Source organism: Eupeodes corollae, chromosome 3 (genome assembly GCF_945859685.1).
Source record: "Eupeodes corollae chromosome 3, idEupCoro1.1, whole genome shotgun sequence".
Lineage (NCBI taxonomy): Eukaryota > Metazoa > Arthropoda > Insecta > Diptera > Syrphidae > Eupeodes > Eupeodes corollae.
This window is the reverse complement of record NC_079149.1, coordinates 16,899,407-16,914,905: the sequence shown is the minus strand read 5'-3', so window position 1 is coordinate 16,914,905 and position 15,499 is coordinate 16,899,407. Positions and strand designations below refer to the sequence as shown.

At 34.2% G+C, this 15,499-nt stretch overlaps 1 protein-coding gene across 1 annotated transcript; it reads left to right on the top strand.

The window, feature by feature from the left end:
• Positions 1–928: 928 nt before the first annotated feature.
• LOC129949217 (uncharacterized protein K02A2.6-like) lies at positions 929–3,676 on the top strand. Its single transcript, XM_056060527.1, has one exon. The coding sequence runs from the start codon at positions 929–931 to the stop codon at positions 3,674–3,676; it is 2,748 nt and encodes a 915-aa protein (XP_055916502.1).
• The last annotated feature ends 11,823 nt before the right edge of the window (positions 3,677–15,499 follow it).

Genomic DNA, 15,499 nt, shown 5'->3' with positions numbered 1-15,499 from the left:
TTTTTCTACGAGCTCAATTTATTCGAGGGCTTAGGGACAACAACATAAGAGAAAAACTACTTCAGGAAGAAAACTTGGAATTCGACAAATTGTTGAACAGGCGATTAAACTCGAAGCATCAAAAATTAATTGCAAACTCATTTCAATTACGAACATAGAAATAAATAAAATATCAAATTCAAATTTTCAATCTCAAAATAAAATTCGCAACCATGGCCCAAAACCTTGATCTCAAGAATATTCAAAAACGAAAAAATCGAAATCTTTTATAGATTACAAAAGTTTGGGAATCGAAGGACTGTGTCTACGATGTGGTAGAAATAATCACCTGGCAAATGATTGTAAATCTAATCGAAATCAACTAAGTTGTGAATTCTGCAAGAAACATGGTCATGTGAAGCGAGTTTGTTTGAAATTCTTATTAAATAAATCAAACCAGAACACAAACGCTATTACAAATGCAACAGATAACGCAGAGTACGATTATTCAGATAACATACATCATTTAAATAAAATAATTGATGTTTATGGAAAATCTGAAATATTTTCAATACATGGTCGCAAATTTTACATAAATGTTTCAATAAATGGGAAACGTCAAGAATTCGAAGTGGACTCTGGGGCAGGCTTCACGTTACTTCCAGAGAAAGATTTCAACAAATTGAATTTAAATGTTCCCGTAAAAAAGTCAGATATTGGTTTTCGATCCTATACTGGTGAGATATTTGCTCCAATAGGAAAGGTTGAAGTACAGGTCCAATATCAAGATACAGTATCGAACGAGGAAATGTATATAGTTCCTTCAAAATACGCACCGCTTATAGGCAGAGTATGGATACGACATCTTAACATAAATTTACAAACGATCGATCAACCTACACGTACTGTCAAAAACGAAATTTGCACTATCGATTCAGTAACAGAGCTAATGAACAAATATTCCACTATTTTTGAACAAAGAGTGGGATGCATTCCAAATGTTGTTTGTTCACTTAAACTCAAAGAGAAAACCAAACCCATTTACGTAAGAGAACGAGAAGTCCCATTTGCACTGCGTGAGAAAGTTGAAAAAGAACTAGATGAACTCGAAAATGACGGAATAATTTCAAAAGTAAATACAAGCGATTGGGGTTCACCGTTGGTGATAATTCCAAAACCCGATGGTAAGGTGCGACTATGTGTGGATTACAAAGTTGGTGTAAACCCTCAGCTCGAAACAGCTCATTATCCGATTAAACGAATCGATGAACTTTTGAATCAGTTACGAAATTCAAAATATTTTTGTCGTTTGGATTTATACAAGGCATATTTACACGTTTTAGTCGATGAAGAAAGCAAGCAAGTACAAACTATATCAACACACAGAGGCACGTATCGAATGAACCGTTTATCTTTTGGCATTAAAACAGCTCCTAGTGAATTCAATAGAATACTAGACCAAATACTTCAAGGATTAGAAGGTACGTTATCTTATTTTGATGATATTATTATTCATGGTGCAACAGTTACTGAATGCAAAGAACGATTAATTAATTGTTTCGAAAAATTACAAAAGTACGATTTACATGTAAACAAAAATAAATGTGAATTTTTCAAAACAGAAATTCGATATTTAGGCTATGTTATACGTAAAAATGAAATTCTAAAGTCACCAGATAAAGTTCAAGCTATTAAAGATATGTCACGGCCCAAGAATTCAGATGAAGTACGTGCATTTTTGGGTATGATTACTTACTATTCAAAATTCATTCCTGATCTTTCGACAATAACTTTTCCTTTGCGACAATTACCTCAAAAAAATTATAAATTTAAGTGGTCAAAATCGTGCGAATTAGCATTTATTAAACTCAAAGAGGAAATTATGAGCAATCGTGTATTAACTCCTTATGATCCACAGTTACAGACTACTTTAGCATGTGATGCGAGTCCTGTTGGAATAGCAGCTGTTTTGTCACAGATTGATGAGGGTGTAGAACGACCAATTGCATTTATATCTCGATCACTAACACTGTCAGAACAAAATTATAGCCAACTCGACCGCGAAGCACTAGCTATTGTTTTTGCCATTGATAAATTTTACATGTATCTATATGGAAGAGAATTTATTTTGATCACAGATAATAAACCATTAACCAGAATTTTTCATCAACATTCAAAAATCCCAGCAATGACATCATCTAGACTTCTAAGGTATGCTTCGTTCCTTCAAGGATTTAACTACAAAATTCAACATAAAAAAGCAGAGGAACATCTTCATGTAGATTGCTTGTCGCGAAACCTTTCAACCGATTCATTTCAAAAATTTAAATTTTTCCTTGACGACGAAATCAAAGACCTTCAAGACCAAATTATCAATCAAATATCAACCGTGTTGTTAACAGCAACATCTATAGCGAAGGAAACAGAAAAAGATTCAAAATTGTCGAAACTTAAACAGGATTTACTTAAAGGCCAAATAGAAAACCCAGATTATTCTTTACAAGATGGTGTTATTTTTAAAGGAAATCGCGTCGTTATTCCAAACACTCTTCAAGACGAAGTCCTTAAAGAATTGCATCGTACTCATATCGGAATTATGAAAATGAAACAACTGGCTCGTAAATATTGCTATTGGAATGGAATAGACTCAAGCATAGAAAAACTCGTCAGGTCTTGTGAAAAATGTGCTCTTTGTAAGAATAGTCCTCCTCAGATCACTACTCATCATTGGGGTGAACCAAATGCTAATTTCGATAGAGTACATATTGATTACGCTGGTCCATTGCAAGGTTATAATTTCTTCGTTCTAATCGATGCAAAATCAAAGTGGCCAGAAATCAAAGTTACAAATTCAGCTCCTACATCAGAGGTAACTATCAAATTTCTTCAAGACATTGTAGCAACACATGGTCTACCAAAAGTTATTGTATCAGATAACGCTTCGATTTTTCAAAGCAATGAATTCAAAGCATACTGTAAGGAAAATGGTATAATGCAAAAATTTATAGCGCCAGGACATCCAGCTACAAACGGGTTAGCCGAACGATATATTAAAACATTAAAATCAAAATTAAACGCGATGTCAGAAGAAGAAGGCTCAATACATAATAAAGTACGTGAAATATTATATCGTTATAGAGCAACACCTTTATCAAATGGTAAAAGTCCAGCACAACAATATCTTGGAAGAGAGATGAGAATCAAATTAAATTGCCTACGTCCTGTTAAATATGAAAAATCTTCCAACGAAAAAGTCAACTCAATTCGAAATTTAAGTGTGAGAGATAGAGTTCACTCAAGATTTTACTCAAACGGAAAGCCAGCTTGGAAATTTGGAGTTGTTAAGAAAAAGTTTGGTCAACTGCATTATGAAATCGAGCTCGACAATGGATATGTATTAAAACGCCATATAAACCAATTATACAAATCAGAAGTGGTTTTACCCGAAAAGGAAAATACTATTCAAGAAGATCAACCGAAAAGAAGTGATCCAAGTATAGATGAAATACAAATTCAATTTGAGCAAGTTCCAGTAATTCCAGGAAGTTTTGAAGTTCGAGGACAATCAGGAATAGAGACAATGAACATTCCTGAAAATCGAATACACACAGACATAGAACCAAGCAACATTCCTGTTCCAAATCGAAGAACGAATAGAAACCGACGGCGGCCAGGATATCTTCAAGATTATGAATAAAATAGTGTGGGAGATTGTTGTATATAAATATTCATATATATGAGCAACTGTACTGAATTATTACTTTAAATATCAACTTAATCAAGTTATCAATTGATTTAATATTTTCCTGTTATCAAAATAAAATATTATTCGATTTTCATTTATATTATAATAAAGACGTTTCATAATTGAGTTAAAGGAATCCGCTTTTCATTCAATCCAGAGTTCCAAGACACAACAATGTATCAAAAGAATTTATCCAACATTCCCAAGATTTGTAAATGAACAGCTGTTTATTTGAAATTGGTTTGGGATAATGTAGTTCACCCGATGGATAGCAGAATGCAAAGGCAGTGTGAAAGGGAATCGAATATACGATCCACGTGAATAGCCGAATAGGGCTGATTGTCTATCAGAAATTCACTCTATAGTACTTACTTCCTTTCAAATTTGCACACCTAGGCACTTAGTGGCTAAAACTTTTTTAGTTTTTATTGGTATCGGCAACTAGTGGCTAAAACTTTCAACTATACCTTGAGGTTGAAAGAACGTAGTACGTATTGCATGCTTAGCGTACAAAAGGTCAGAGTAGAGAATCGGACAACATCCATATTGCATCCCCTAAAATGTTAAGGATTGTCCACCCCTAAATCTTTTTTTTTTCTATTTTGCATATAAACTATTTTAATTTTGTATGATACAGCATACAAAAATGCATAAAACCCTAAATTTTCACCCCTCCACGATCAACCAGTATTTTTTATTTGTTAATTTCTCTGAAGTTAATATTTTGTTTTACTTTATAGGTAATTATGGATGGTTGATCTAAAATTTGTAAGCTCTGAATTTTAACGGGCTTTTAGAAAGGGTTTTGTTCGTAGACTACTACATTAACATGTGGTGTTGAAGCGAGCTTGAAGCTCATCTCAATTCTTTATAAAGGGTGTCCCAAAATTAACGCAAGATTTGAATTAAATAGAAAACGCCGTTTTTAGTCTTTTGATAGTTATATTTTTATTGACTCGTATACTTAGAAGTTCGTTTGTTTTGATTTTTATATTGCAATGACTGGTTATTTTAGAGTAGATTATAGTAATGTTCGTGGGCTAAGATCGAATTTTCTGTCTGTATACATCCACATTAATTCTAACAGACCAGCTGTTTTGGCATTGAGTGAAACCCAAGTAGGTGAAGATTCCGATCCTGCTGAATTTTTTATTCATGGGTATTGCTTAGTGCCATTATTCTTCTCACACCATGGTCTCGCCATATATATTAGGAATGATGTTGCATATCAACTTTTACCACAATACGGTCATTGTACCAACTCCCTTTTTAATTTCATGTGGTTAAAACTTTCCGTGAATAAGCACATCATTCACTATTGTTTTCTTTATCGGAGCCCAAACCTTGACAGAGTTTCAACTTCTCAGGAATTTGATGCTCTGTCTGACTCCATACAAAGAATTGTCTCCCTGTATCCTCACACTGAAATCGTTATTACGGGCGATTTCAATGTTCACAATTCTTCGTGGCTTCGCCATTCGGGCCAGACAACGCCCGAAGGAATGTGTGCTGAGATTTTTGCTGAGTATAACCATCTTACTCAGCTTGTCAATGAGCCTACTCGAATATCAGACGTTAACGGCCGAGCAGAAAATACCCTTGACTTGTTTCTCACTTCTGATCCTGATAAGTACACAATCAGTGTATTGACGCCTCTAGGCACATCGGACCATAGTGTTATATCTGCTAATTTCTCGTGTCAAACAAATCCAGTTAAAGAAAGAGCTCCAAAGAGAACCGTTTGGCAGTACGAGAAAGCCAACTGGGACGGTCTCAATAATTTTTTCAGGATCTTTAACTGGTCGCTATGCTTCCTCGGTAGCGACGTAGACTCCAGTGCAGATATGATTTCTAGTATGATTCATTTGGGAATGGAAACGATTATCCCGAATAGGGTTAAACGTATTAAACCCAAGGTTAAATCATGGTTCGATTCGAGTTGCAAAGAGGTTATCAAGGAGAAAGAGGTGAGCTTCCGGTGTTTTAAAGCCAACCCAACTGAGGAAAACTGGAAAAAGTTTAAGCAAGCCAGGAAGGCCTGCAACGCCTATATTCGAAGGACCAAATTTTTACATGACAAAAAATTACGGCGAAAAATACTGCAATGTCCCAAAGGCAGTAAGAATTTTTGGTCATTTGTAAAAAACATGAGGAATTCTTCCTCTTCCTCGGTTCCTACGCTTGTTGTTAATGACACTCCTTTAGTTAGCTCTATTGATAAAGCCAACTTATTTGCAAGGCATTTCGCCGAAAATTCCACCTTACCAGATAGTGTCATGATTCTATGGGACCAATCTTTTTTCGTACTCGAACTGTGGCGAGAGTTCTTAAAGATCTCAACATTCATAAATCCGCTGGCCCAGATGGTACCCCCGCTATTATTCTGAAGAGGTGTTCTTCCACGCTAGCAAAACCACTGCGTAAGCTTTTCCATCTATCCTATTCTTCTGGGCTCGTTCCGAGTAGTTGGAAAACTGCATTTGTTCAGCCAATCCCAAAAAAAGGCGAATCTTCTTCTCCCACAAATTACCGACCGATAGCACTAACGTCCCTTCTTTCTAAGGTCATGGAAACGCTGATTAATTATCAGCTTAAGAAATATTTTGAGGAACGGAAGCTTCTTAATGACCGGCAATACGGCTTTCGTAGCAATAGGTCCACTAGTGATCTCATGGTTCATCTCACCGAACAGTGGAACAGATCTTTACATCGTTTTGGAGAAAGTAAGATTATTGCACTTGATATTTCAAAGGCATTTGATAAAGTTTGGCATCTTGCTCTCTTATCGAAAATGTGTGCTTTCGGTATCGACGAATCTCTTCTTCGTTGGATTAGAAATTTTCTTTCGAACCGTTCAATACAAGTTGTTTTGGACGGATTCAAGTCTGAAACTCATAAAATAAACGCTGGTGTGCCCCAGGGCTCCGTTTTGTCTCCGACCCTCTTCCTCATTTTTATAAATGATCTCCTGTCTGCTACTTCTAATCCAATACATTGTTTCGCTGACGATAGCACTCTTAGCAATTCATATTCGTTTCCAGACTCACAACCCTCCTCTTCGGATGTGGAACTGCAACGGCAAAATATGATTAGCTCATTAAATTCCGACCTACACAGCATTGTACAATCGGGAATAAAAAATCGTGTGGAATTTAATGCTTTGAAAACGCAATGCTGTCTTGCATCGTTAAAGCGAGATAAACCGTCTTTGCCACTATCTATGAGTGGCACTTGCATCAACGAAACAGAAAATCTTGACATCCTCGGAATGTGCATCAGCAACCACCTATTGTGGAGCGATCACATACGCGATGTTGCCAAAAATGCCGCAAGATGTCTAGGTTTTTTGAGACGTTGCAAGAAATTTTTTTCTCCGTCTGATCTGGCTACAATCTACAAAACCTATATGCGTCCGAAACTTGAATATAACTCTCATCTCTGGGCTGGTGCTCCAGTAACTTATTTAAGTCTCTTGGACATTATTCAAAAAAGAGCTTTTAAAATGATTGGTGACATTAACATCATCAACTCGTTTACATCACTCTTGCCTCACCCTTTTTTACCGTTATTTTAACGGACTATGCTCTAGTGAAATAGCCAGTTGCATTCCTCCCCTTAAACAATTTAACCGTAATACCCGCGCTTCTAGGAATGCCCATCAGTTTACCCTTGAGCCCAACTTCGGACGTACTATGAAGTACAGAGATTCTTTTTTTAGCCGTACTACGCGAATGTGGAACGCCTTGCCACGCTCTATCTTTCCCTGTCATTGCAATGTTCAGAAATTTAAAACCAATGTACACCGACACCTCCTATCCAACCCTTCCCTCTTTTCCTAATGCTCACACTGTGTCTTTGGTATATTAAAGGTATAAAAAACCCTTTTAGTGTTTGCTAATTAAAAAAAAAAAAAAAAAATTGTTCTATCGTGTAACGCTCCATTTTTAATAACCCTATACTGTTAGCTGTCAAATTGCTTTTTTTTTCAGGTTTACCAACACTTCACTGCACAAATGGCAGCAAATTCAAATCTTGCGTTAATTTTGGGACACCCTTAATAACAGAATCGAGTTTAAATGAGCTTGATTCGACTTGATTCCGGTCGGGGATCGGACTCGATTCAAAATTTGTGAAGAAAAACCTGTTTTGAAGTTGGTTTTACAGATAATGCATTATGGTCTGTTTATTTAAATGTTTGTTAAAAAAAAATATAGTTTTGTTTTAATCAAATTAAAAGAAAATGCACATGGAGTAGATAGCATGTTCTTATATGGTGCTGAACTTTTCAATTCTTCATTGTTTAACATAATTCAAACTATCTCACTTGCACTTCATGAGACACATCGAAACACCATTTGCATTTTAGAAAGTGTTGTCAAACTTAATCAATTTAAATCTTCTTTTGCGGTTGAAACACCAAAAAGATTTATTTAATCTAAATTAAGATAAACCTTAATATATTTTCAATTGTTTTCTCTTGCAAAATAAGCGCAGTTAGTCTATTTTCATTAACAAAACTAAATAATATCAACAGTAGCAGATTTATTTTTTCGCCAATGGAAAACACATGATTCCAAATGCACAACTACTCAACGAACACAGCCATAGAGATACAAATGCAATATCAATCGTACCAACATTTGAGAACGAAATCACATAAGATCAATTCGAGACTCGTATAAATGTCAAAAACCCAACCGTAGTAAGATTCTACTCTAACTTTTATCGCTAGTATTCATACTATGAATATTATTTTTGTTATTCGTGTAAAATCCTACTATATGGATAGATTTTCCAACAAAACAATTTAGATTTGTTTCCTTATGTATATGAACATGACAAAATTGCATGCGATGAAATTTACGCTTTTATATAATACTAGCGGACCCGACAGACGTTGTCCTGTCTACACGTCTTTAAAATGTCAAACTTTTTTTAATAAGCTAAAACATTCTGAAAATTATTATTCAAATGTTATGACAATATCTAACGTCATTACATGTAAATTTAATACAATTAGACTTATCGATAGCGTGTGAGTATGTATAATGAAATCCTCAACTTGTTTTAATTAAAGGTAAAAAAGCTTACACTCAAACTATTTTATTTAAAAAATATAATTTTTTATTTACAAGAACTGATTTTATCGTAATGCCATTGGATGTACAATATTTTTGGTTAAACCCTGAGGTGTATAAATAAATAAATTCGATGGTTTTCCAACTCTGGAACACGCAACATATAATTGGCCGTGAGTAAGCATGGGTTTTCTAAATCTAAGCCACAAATTGTCATTGTTTGGCCTTGTGCCTTATTTATAGTCATATCATATGCCAAGCGGATTGGAAATTGTAAAACGTTTGAATGGTATAGGCGCATCTGAAGGAATCATTGGGATCCGTGGTAAAAGTACAACTTCACCTTGAAATTTTCCACTCAAAATAGTGGCTTCAAGAATGTTGCCCATGATTTTTTTTACAACTAATCGCGTGCCATTACACAATTTTGGGGCATTTAAATTTCGAAGCAAAATTATAGGTGAGCCAATTTTCAGTCGCAAATTATGTGGTGGCATTCCAGGGAAATCTAGTGAATATAGAAACTCTACAGGATAGTTGACAACTTCGTCAGGATCAACAACAGTGTCAATCGATTTAAATGTAATTTCATCACCAGGCAATGACTGTTGTATTTTAAAATTGATGGCGTCAACATCTACATAAATTTTTTGCGGCTAAAATAGCTCGCTCTCGCAGCCATTCATGATTAGTGTAATAATGTCTTAAATCTGGAAAGATACTTGTTATTAACTCATCTTTGGTAGCCACCATGTTGCAAAAATTCTCTGGAAGTCGAATATATTGTGTATCTTCATACAATTGAATTTTACCGTTGCCAATGTCTAACAATTGTTCAGACAATCCTGACGCTAATGGATCATTTTGAAGTCGAACGCGGATATTAATAGTAAGGCATAATTTAGTGACACTTGGCCATAGATAAGATTCTTTCAAACATGCGTTTATTTCGTCTGCATATGTCGCGCGTGGAATGACTGGTAATGTTTTTCTGAAATCACCAGACAGCAGCAGTAGAGCACCACCGAAAATCCGAGCATTATTTGTGATATTATTAATGTTACACATTGCTTCGGGATTTGTATGAACGTTCAAACGTAATTTAAGTGCTGAATGCGCAAAATAATTGACGAATTTGTTGTGGAGATGAGCTCAGTGCGGCATCTGCAAATGTGAAATCCCAATGGTTATCAAAATTTAGGAACATCAGTGTACATCAACGTCCTTGCGAATTGACCAACAGCATCTTGTCGACTACAAAGGTTAAAAAATTGAGTAAGAGTTGTTTTTGGAGCCGTCGAAGCCTGTTGTAGTGCAGTTTCTTCTGTAAAGTAAACACGCTGTCCGTTTTCAAGATGCACAGCCAAATGTATAACATCAGGATCCCTTTCATGTATAGGGAACGTAAAAATGCGCTAAATAGCTTCGTTGCTACTACTTATGTATCGATTGAGATGTGGTTCCGGCTAAAAGTGTTTTTAAAGGTTCCGGCGGTGGATTTAGCGATGGCAGTGAAATTTGTCCAGATGCGCAACATAAACCAGTTGATTCACCTTTAAACTTGAAAGAATGACAATATTGACACTCTTTGTCCATACTACCTATCGTGATTAGTGCATGTGACGAATAATCTATTTCAGGAACATATTCGAAAGCGAGACGATTAAAGTCTTGGTCTTGTACTCGTAAGAATATTTTTGTTCGAATCTTTATTAGACTTTTTGCCTACGATGAGTAATCTGTGCGGAAAGTGTACCCATTTACTAAACAGCAGTGATACTGTCTTGTGCGGTATATGCGGTATCCCATTTCATGCCATATGTTCTCTGCTAAGTGACTTTGAAATAAAAATCATAAAGTCTAGTTTGGTCATAATCTGGAAATGTGAAAATTGTGCAAACATAGTTCTACCTTCTTTAATAAATAAACTGTTTGACTGTGTTGCTCTTTTACATGAATCGGATTCCGAACTTAAATTAACTAGTTCTCACAAAGTTATTGCCACACAAAAGGTAGAAACAGAAAAAAAACAAAAACAATTAGATGTCAGTAGAGAAGTGCGTAATTCTACGAAGGGCCAACGGCTCACAAAAGCTATTGTGCCTCTTAATAAAAAAATAAAAACCAAATTCCACTCTTCTCCCGCAACTAATCGACTCTCAATAACTAATATAAATCCATCGCCCTCCCCAAAAACTTCATCGAAAATTCCAAGTAATAAAAAACCACAAAAACAACTACCTTCCGCACTGCCTGCCTCATCATCGAAAATTTCCATCTCCAAAGAAGAGGTGCAAAAAGAAGAAGGTTTTGTGCAAAAAAATGACGGTGACGACGCTGCTGCATGCTCTGCTGCTCTCGTGGGAGTGCATTCTAATTCCATTTCTCTTTTAAGAAATAGCTTAGACATAGGTTCCACTTCATCTCCCGTCAATCGGAATAATGCTGTTGGTGCGAGTGAGATGACAGCAACGAATGTGGGTTTGGGTACTGCATTTGAAATTGAAATTGAGGATCCTCTTAGTAAAAGAAATGCTAATAATGTTTGTTTTGATGTTGATGAATCTGTGAAAGACGCCGACGGCGATGCCGACGTCGACGGTGACGACAACAAAGGTGTTGCTAATATTAATGCTCATGGTTTGACTTCTGCTTGTGTTGACGACTCTAAAACTGAAAATGCTCGAATTCAATATTCTTCTAACAGACCCAGTTTTAAGTCAGGTGCAAATATAGATGCGGACATCTTAAAAAAAAATGTTTTTAGTAAAATGAGGTGGTTTCATTTATCCAGTTTCAGAAAGGAAACATCAACTGAAAATATCACCGATTATATTCAATCTAAAACTAAACTCGATGCCTATCTTTTTCCATGTTATAAGCTAATGGCGTCGAATGAAGATATGAAAAAGTTAAAATTTATCAATTTTAAAATTGGTACTCCTCTGGAATATGTGCATTTGATATACAACTCTGAGCTCTGGCCTAAGGGTATTCGTATTCGCCCATTTAATTACAAGCCAAAAAACGATCCACCACCGGAAAGAACTCAAACGACCTAGGTATTGCTCTTGCTGGTGTTATTGCCGATGTTGTTGTTGCTGATGATGTTGTTGCTGCTGATGTTGTTGCTGATGATGTTGTTGCTGCTGATGTTGTTGCTGCTGATATTGTTGCTGGTGATGTTGATATTTTAGATGACTTTGTTGTTGTCTCTGATGATGTGAATGCTGATGATGAAGATATAAATAATTTTGATGCTGTGGATAATGATATAACTATCGATGAAGTTAACGTTGATGTTATAGATGATCTCCTGGCTGATGTTATTGTTGCCAATGAATTACGGTCAAGAGTAGTTTCTGTTGCTGACGATGCTGCCGTGGATGTCGCCGTAGATGTTGCTGCTGAAGCTGTTTTTGATCAAGAATTACTTAGTTTTGGTGATTTTAATATTTATATCAAAATGTTGGTGGAATAAGAACTAAATTAAATAATTTATTTTTATATTTTGCTACTTGTAATTATCATATAATAGTTTTGATTGAAACCTGGCTTAATGATAGCCATCATACGACAGAACTTTTTAATTGTAATCAATATGCTGTATATAGGAAAGATCGTTGTTCAACGAAAACTGGTCTTAATAGAGGCGGTGGAATTATTATCGCCATTCAAACTAATTTTATTTCGAACCAAATTGAATTATACTCAAGCAATAACAACACTTGTTTCGATATTGATCAATTAATTGTTAAAGTACATCTTAGAAAAAATTTATATTTATATATAACCGCTAGTTACATTCCACCTGGAAGCCCATTAGATTTATATAATATTCACATTGAAAATTGTCGTAATTCGTTTAATTCCTTAAATCCATCTGATCACATAATTTGTTTGGGCGATTATAATATCGGTGATGTAAATTGGAAATTTGATGCTGAAGATAAATGTTTAATTCCTTTTAACGTTAAAACTGAAATTGAGTGTTCTGTAATAGATTTTTACAGCCAGTTTAATTTATTGCAAAAAATAATGTTCCTAATTTATTGAATCGCATATTAGATTTAGTATTTGTTAATAATGAGCTAGAAGTGAGCGTTGACAAAGCTCTTTCACCGGTGGTGGTCATAGATTGTAAGCTCCTAGCCTATTTTCAAACCACTAATGATATTGACTATTTTTTTGATTATAAGCATGGTAATTTCGATGCAATGAATTTATTTTTAAATGCATTACCGTGGGAGTCCATAATAGAAAGCCAAGATCTAACCCAAGCGTTCGTATCTTTTAAAACTTATTTAAAACAAGCATCTGAAAGTTTTATTCCGAAAAAAATAAGTAGAAAGAATTCCAACCCACCATGGCTAAGCTCAAAAATAAAAAAAATAAAGCATATAAACAATACAAAAAAGACAAAAATAATTTGGTTTTCAGACAGAACTATCTTGTAATCGAAAAGTCTTTTGAGGTGTTAAATAAATTTTTGTATGGTAAATATGTTTCAACAGCTGAATCCAAAGTTAGGAAGGAAAGCAAAAGCTTTTGGAATTTTATTAACTCCAAAAGAAAATTTAGTGGTTTACCAAGTTTTCGGGTTCTATATCTAGTGATTTGCAAACTATCTGCAATCTTTTTGCCGATTTTTTTGATTCTGTTTACGCAGTTACGTCTTCTAACGAGCTTCCTGAATTTACTCCATCTAATGTAGTTGATATAGGAATTATTCAGTTAGAAATATCAGATGTTAAATGGGATTGATGAAAACAAAGGACTTGGTCCAGATTGTATATCTTCCAAGATAATGAAAAAATGTGCAACGTCTCTCGCGTTACCCTTGCTGCTTATTTTTAATAAGTCTCTGAAGACAGGCGAATTTTTAAATGAGTGGAAAATATCGTACATATCTCCGATTTTTAAGTCTGGAGCAAAGCAAAAAATATGTAATTACCGACCAATATGTAAGTTATCTATTATTCCTAAAATTTTTGAGAAAATTGTATGTGATAAGCTCACTTTTCTTACTAAACAAATAGTATCTGATTCTCAGCATGGATTTGTTTCCGGCAGATCTACTGCTACAAATCTCTCTATTTTGTGTGATTTAGTTGTTAGTGGATTTGAAAGTGGTCTCCAGACCGACATCATCTTTACTGACTTTGCCAAAGCATTTGATAGAGTTAACCATGAAATATTATTATACAAATTGTCCAAACTTGGTATCCACTCCATACTTTTAGAATGGATACGTTCGTATCTTACAGATCGAACCCAATTCGTTAAGATACACAGATATGTTTCTAAGTGCATAAAAGTAACCTCGGGCGTCCCTCAAGGAAGTCACATTGGTCCTTTGTTCTTTAATTTGTTTATCAATGATATTCCTGACATTTTCCAGTTTTCCAGGTATTTATTTGGCCTATTCAGGCCTAACGAATCGAAACGGAACAAAAAATTAACGAATATAGAAAAATGATTTTAAGGCTCAAAAATAAATAAATTTCCATAAATTTGATTTTTCTCGATAATTGCTCATTGCATAACCAACTGATCCGAAATTCCTTAGGAACATATTCTATTTAAAACATACACTAAAAGTATGGTGTAGCTCAGAGACCTTACTACGTAATCCGTTTTAAAAGTAAAATTTTTCGAATTTTTAAAATACTTTTACGAATCAGGGGTATCAGATTTTTTTGGAGTGTACAACCATTCATTTTAAAATTATAACTTTCGCAGCAACAACTATTCCGCGAGCTTGCTTAAGAAGGATAACAAGTTGCAATCTACTTCTTGATGCGTTAAAAAAGATAAAATACCTATTCTTATTCTCTTTTTTTTTATTTATTTTACTTTGTTCTTATCATACAATAATTTCTTTACATCTTATATCCTAAGAAAAAAAAAAGTACAACTTAAAAATTACAAATGTACATAAGTCTAGATAATAATTACTATTGTATAATTATATTAAACTGAGTAACAAAACAGATATGTAAAAAATAAGAAATTCAAACAAAATATGTGTTGTGATACAAAGTACCTAGTTATTTGGTCGTCTTAAAATATTAAAACAAAAAAAAAACATTATCTAATACAACTAATGAGAAGAAATAATTTGATAAATTCAAAACGGCAATCATATTTGAATATTTTAAGATTTGAAACATAGCTCTTGAATAATACAAATTGAACTAGGTAAAGCGAAAACAAAACTCAACTAAATATTTGTTTGTTCAAAAAAAAAAACGGTGTTGTATCGTGAATTCTATACAAAAATTTGCATTGCACTTGATTGTTGGTATATATTTTTTTCTAATAAATCTCTTTTTTAGTTTAATCGTTCTCCCTGAGAAAATTCATGTCTTGTAATTTTGTCTATATTTTTGTTTTTGAAAAAATAAAAAAGCTCTTACTTAAATGCACTCTCACTCACTGCACCAAAAAAGTGTATTTGGGGAAGGATTATAATTTATAAGTAAAAATTTTATCAATTCGATCAAATTTTGATCAACTACCAAAAGTGTATACTAGTCTCAAAAAGTTATGTTTGTTTTTTCCTAAAGCCTTTTTTCATTGTTTTTAAAAGTTTTTAAAAAATTTCCTCGAATGATTTTGATTTCTCTGATATTAACTATAGTTCCTAAATATAAATGGTAAGTCTTAACTTAAAACAATGTGTTTTTTCTTTTAA

What these genes read in the sequence shown, in the direction of transcription:
- LOC129949217 (XM_056060527.1), top strand. Translation starts at nt 929, where the DNA reads ATGAACAAATATTCCACTATTTTTGAACAAAGAGTGGGATGCATTCCA.